Below are 5,326 nucleotides of genomic sequence, written 5' to 3'. Positions count from 1 at the left end.
AAATTTGACGTGATTTTAATCAACTCTTAATGTTAGCAATAGCAACATTTGGTCCTTCGACTTAAAAAGAATACAACGAAACTACGACGAAAATTTGAATTAAACCACGATTTACGAACAAAAGTTACAACGAAACGATAAAATTTGAAAAGTGTTTTTTTCTCCCTTACGATTTCAAAAAAAATACATTTGAAAAATGCCTAATTCAGGCTCTGGCGACGAAGACGAAACACAGATCAGTGGGGAGCTTGCCGATCAAAAAATTAGATTGGAAAAGTTGAAAGACTTTTGTGTTAATTACACAAAAGATGGCAAAGACAGAAAGAATAAAGTCGAGTATTTTGAACGGCGTTTGCAATTGTTGGCTGAATGGAGAAACACGTTTGAGAAAGCTCATAACGACTTGATTGCGAACGAAGCGGATAAGAAAGATGCATATTTCGCTGAGAATCATCATGAAAAGGCTTTTACCAAGTGCGACGAAATGCATGATACAATAACAAAGGACTTGGAAACATTTAAAGCAAAACAAAAAAAAACAAAAAAATCATCCACGACCGGCGCTTCGACATCCAAAGCGGGCGCTCCGATTCCATCACCGCGTGAGAACGAAAATCCCAAAAAAATTCATATCGTCGAATTTTTGGATAGCGATGATGAAGAAACGATCGAAGATCAACTGGACATCGAGTCTCAAGAGGAGGTTCCACCGACGGTAGCAGTATTGAGATACCAAACGAAAGAATTATACGATGTGGTGAAAATGATACAAAAAAACGAACCATCGACTCAAGGTGAAGCCAACGCCCAGTTAGAGCAGTTGAAGACGGTTTGGGCTGAATTAAGAGCTACGTACAGACAAGTAAAGGTGTCAGCAGAAAGAGTTTGGTGCAACGAAATTCCATTCCACGAAATGCAAGAAAAATTTATGAAATTGTGCGGAAAATTAAATGATGTGAAAGAAAAATCGAATCAAAAATCAAACGTTGAATTACCAAAAATAAAGCTACCAGAGTTTAACGGTGCAAAAGATGACTGGCGCGAGTTCAAAGACCTTTTTGGAAAAATAATTCACGACAACAATTCGATTTCGGACGCATTAAAAGTGCAGTATTTAAAGTCTTGTTTAAAAGGAGAAGCATTGAAAAAAATCAAGTATTTGACACCAGAAGAATCAAATTATCAAGACGTGTACAATGTTTTGGAACGACGATATGGCAATAAAAGAGAAAATGTTGGCAAGTTGATTGATAAAATTCTTGAATTGCCAAACCAAACAGTTGAAACGAGCAGCAGCCTACGCAACATTTACGATGTAACGTACGAGTGCATGATGGCGATCCGTAATTTCGATGTGAATACTGAAAATTGGGATCCGCTCGTCATTCACATTCTAAAGAAAAAGTTAAGCAAAACAACTTTAATCGACTACGAATCCAAATTGGTCGATGTTCGCGAGCTACAACAATTATCCGACTTCTTAAATTACATCGAGCATCGCTTCATGGCATTGCTATCAGCTGAAGGTGGACATGAAAAATATGACAAAAAAAATGAAAATTTTGAAAAAAAAATCAAAAAAATCGACGATTCACCAACGGCATTCAAGTGTACATTTTGTGATAAGCCTCATTCTGTCTACAAATGTTTTGAATTTAAAAATAAATCAGTGAAAGAACGAAGTGAATGGGCAAAATCCGAAAAAGTGTGTGTTATTTGCATTCAAAAGCATGACGGTGAATGCAAAGCTAAATTCAATACGTGCAAAACATGCGGCAAGAAACATAACACCTTGCTGCATTTCGAAACAAAAAAAGAAGCAAACGAAAAGAAAACGACACTGCTCACGACGACCACTATTAATGAAGCAACGAGCAGCAAAAGTAACGAAACATCGCAAGTTCAAGTATTGACAACGACAAAAAATACAAATAAATTGTTAGCAACGGCATTTGTGAATGTACTATCAAAAAACGGCGAAAAAGTGCTATTAAAATCGGTAATCGATGGTGCCTCACAGGGTGCTTTAATAACTGAAAATGCATTCCAAAAATTGGGTCTTGACTCAGACAGTGTGAATGCTGAAGTGCAGGGTGTAGAGGGACGTAAGTCGACCGCTGGTAAAATGACAAACCTTACACTGCGACCACATTTTTCTGATGATTACGAACTCGAAACCGAAGCGCTTGTTATGAAAAAAATTACAAACCTATCATATTTTAAAGACGATTTGAAGCGTTATGATTACCTTCAAAATCTTTTGTATGCAGATCCAACGATCAACGACGAAAATGAAATCGATTTGCTGTTGGATGTCGCGGCATTTACAGCAATTATAAAAAACGGCCTAATCAAGGGGCCGATCGATGCTCCGATTGCAGTAAATAGTGAATTGGGCTGGTTGATAATGGGCCCAGAAAAAAATGAAGCACGCAACACTCCAATAAAAATTACATCATTGATTTCAAATATAGAAATTGAACGAGAAATTTCGAATTTTTTCTTATCTGAAGATCTTGAATGCGTCGATAGTGATGAAAGTGAAACAGAACCAAGCGATGAAGAGCGTTGTCGTGAAGAGTATTACGTAAAAACAACAAAAAGAGACGACGACGGCAGATTAAATGTTTCAATGGCATTTACAACTGAAAACGGACCATGTCTCGGTGATTCACGTAAGATAGCGTTAGCAACTTTATTCCAATTGGAGAAAAAATTCGCAAAAAATCCAGAATTTCACAAACAATACGTTGCAACTATCAATGAATCCATTGAGTTGGGACATTTAGTGCTGGAAAAAAATCCACCAATCGACAGCCACTACATTCCCCACCACGCAGTGTTTAAAAATAGTACCACAACCAAGCTAAGACAGGTGTACAATGCCTCGAACAAAACGGCAAATGGAAAATCTTTGAACGAGCAATTGGTTGTGGGAAAAATCATTCGAATCGTACAGCATGTGTATTATGAAAATGAAATTGAAAAATTAAATAAAAACAAAAAAATTGAAAAAACCAGTGAACTTCTAAAGTTGAATGTGTTCATCGATACGAATGGTCTGTTACGCGTGGGTGGTAGAATAAAAAACTACGACATACCATTTAACACCAGACACCCGATTTTAGTTCCAAAAAAAAGTGGAATCTCAATTTTAATCATTCGTGATATGCACAAAAATAATTTTCACGCTGGCCCAAGGTTGACCGAATCACTTATCCGACAGAAATATTGGATAGTCAACGGTCTTTCGGCGGTAAAAAAACAACTCAACGGGTGTGTCACATGCCGTAGACACAACCCAAAAACAATGCAACAAAAAATGGCAAATTTACCTGCGGTTAGAACAACAGTCGTAAGCAAGCCATTTACAAACACAATGGTTGACTTTACGGGAGCAATTTTCATCAAAACATCGAAACTCCGAAATGCAAGAGTAGTAAAGGCGTACATTTGCATTTTTGTATGTATGTCAACGAAAGCGTTGCACGTTGAGTTGGTCAGTGACATGTCAGCTGACGCATTTATTGCTGCACTACGACGTTTTATCGCGAGACGGGGTGAAGTAAAAGTGATATTCAGCGACAATGGAACCAATTTTGTGGCTGCAAATCGATTATTAAACGAATTAAGTAACAACGAAAATGAGGAATTCAACACGCGAATTTCAAACGAATTGTCAACACAGAGAATAACATGGAAATTCTCACCACCGGGCGCACCACATTTCAATGGCCTGGTAGAAGCTGGCGTAAAAACAGTAAAAATGCATCTAATGAAAGTGATGGGAGAACAAAAATTCACATTCGAAGAGTTAACGACGATTCTAGCGCAAATTGAGTCGGCAGTTAATTCAAGACCTCTGACTCCAATTTCGTGTGATGTAAACGACATCCAAGTGTTGACGCCTGCACACTTCCTTATAAACTCACACCCAACAGCAATCGCCAGCGAAAACTTGGATGAATGCAAGATCAGTTATCTCGACCGCTGGAAAAGGGTACAACAAACGGTACGTGAGTTCTGGAAAAGATGGCAGTGTGAGTATTTACATACGCTGCAGCAACGAAAAAAATGGCAAACGATTAAAAACGCCATAAAAGAAAACGACATTGTACTTTTAAACGATCAGTCATCACCCGTGGGCCAATGGCCCATGGGCCGAGTCATTAAAGTACATCCAGGCCAAGACGGACTGATAAGAGTGGCAACGATAAAAACATCGCACAATACTTTGACACGTCCATTAACAAAGTTGGCTCCACTTCCGATCAACGATGCCAACGAAATACCAAACTCATCAACGATTGAAAATGATTTAAAAAAATCTACCAACCGTACTCAAAATATGGGTACATCTTCAATTACGGCATTACTGACCACCGCAATGACAATAACGCCAGTAAATGCAACTACGTCCGCAAAATCCATTGAAACAACAACGACAACGATCATCGGAGTATGCATGTGTTTAACATTCATCGCATGTGTACTCATATTCTCAAAACAAATACGAAAACTCGCAACGTCGGCTATGTTAATTTTCGTAATGGCCATTTCAATGTATTGTCCAGCGGCAAATGCAGCTCCATTACCTAGTTCTGGGTTTTGGATAGCCGGACAATACGTTGACAAACTGGAAGCCGAAGACAGGCAAATGCAAGAAAGAATAACAAAATTGACGAACGATACAATCACAAGTATCGAAGGAATCGACGATAGCGTGTCAGAAGTAAAAACAACGCTCAAAATTTACATAGCATTGAATATTTGTACGAACATGATCATCCACATCGTCATGAACTGGTGGAGATCGCACAAACGCAACAAAAACAAAAAAACATTGAAACGTCTGGCAAAATGCGGTTGTATGCACTGCGTAAACCAACTACATTCAAAAAAGCGCTTACGTTCAGTAAAATCCGAGAACCACTGTAGGCAACAAATACAATCAACCAGCACAACAGCCGAAGCTACGATTGTAGATAAAAAGGAAATCAAATTTCACGATACAAAAACGGACAGGCACTAGTACCCCGAGGAATGAGACACACATCCGTAGAACATCGTGCTAAAAACAACGTATCGATCATAATGCCATGGGAAAAATAACATTAAATAAGATTCTTCCAATATGACATTTTCGTTTAAATCGGATGAATGAAATTTTAATCACGAAATCAATACTATTTTTTTTCTCATTGTAAATCAAAATATTGTTTAAAATTCTAAATTGTTATTAAATTTGTTTGTTTATATCAAAGTTTGGCCCGGGAGAATGTTCAAGAACATATTGTTAAATTCAGCATATTGTTCATACAAAGTC

The 5,326-nt window shown here is 37.9% G+C and overlaps 1 protein-coding gene across 1 annotated transcript; it reads left to right on the top strand.

Moving 5' to 3' along the window:
* Nucleotides 1-3,379: 3,379 nt before the first annotated feature.
* On the top strand, nt 3,380-4,732 carry LOC129579651 (uncharacterized; the record flags this gene model as incomplete). The annotated part of the gene is made up of 2 exons (XM_055469821.1): nt 3,380-4,012; nt 4,133-4,732. Coding segments are annotated over exons 1-2 (1,233 nt in total), but the record flags the coding sequence as incomplete, so codon positions are not given.
* Between the last annotated feature and the right edge of the window lie 594 nt (nt 4,733-5,326).

This window comes from Sitodiplosis mosellana, unplaced genomic scaffold (assembly GCF_009176505.1).
Source record: "Sitodiplosis mosellana isolate CC-2019 unplaced genomic scaffold, AAFC_SMos_1.0 Smas_scaffold_6361, whole genome shotgun sequence".
NCBI lineage: Eukaryota > Metazoa > Arthropoda > Insecta > Diptera > Cecidomyiidae > Sitodiplosis > Sitodiplosis mosellana.
This window is presented reverse-complemented; position numbering and strand designations above follow the sequence as displayed.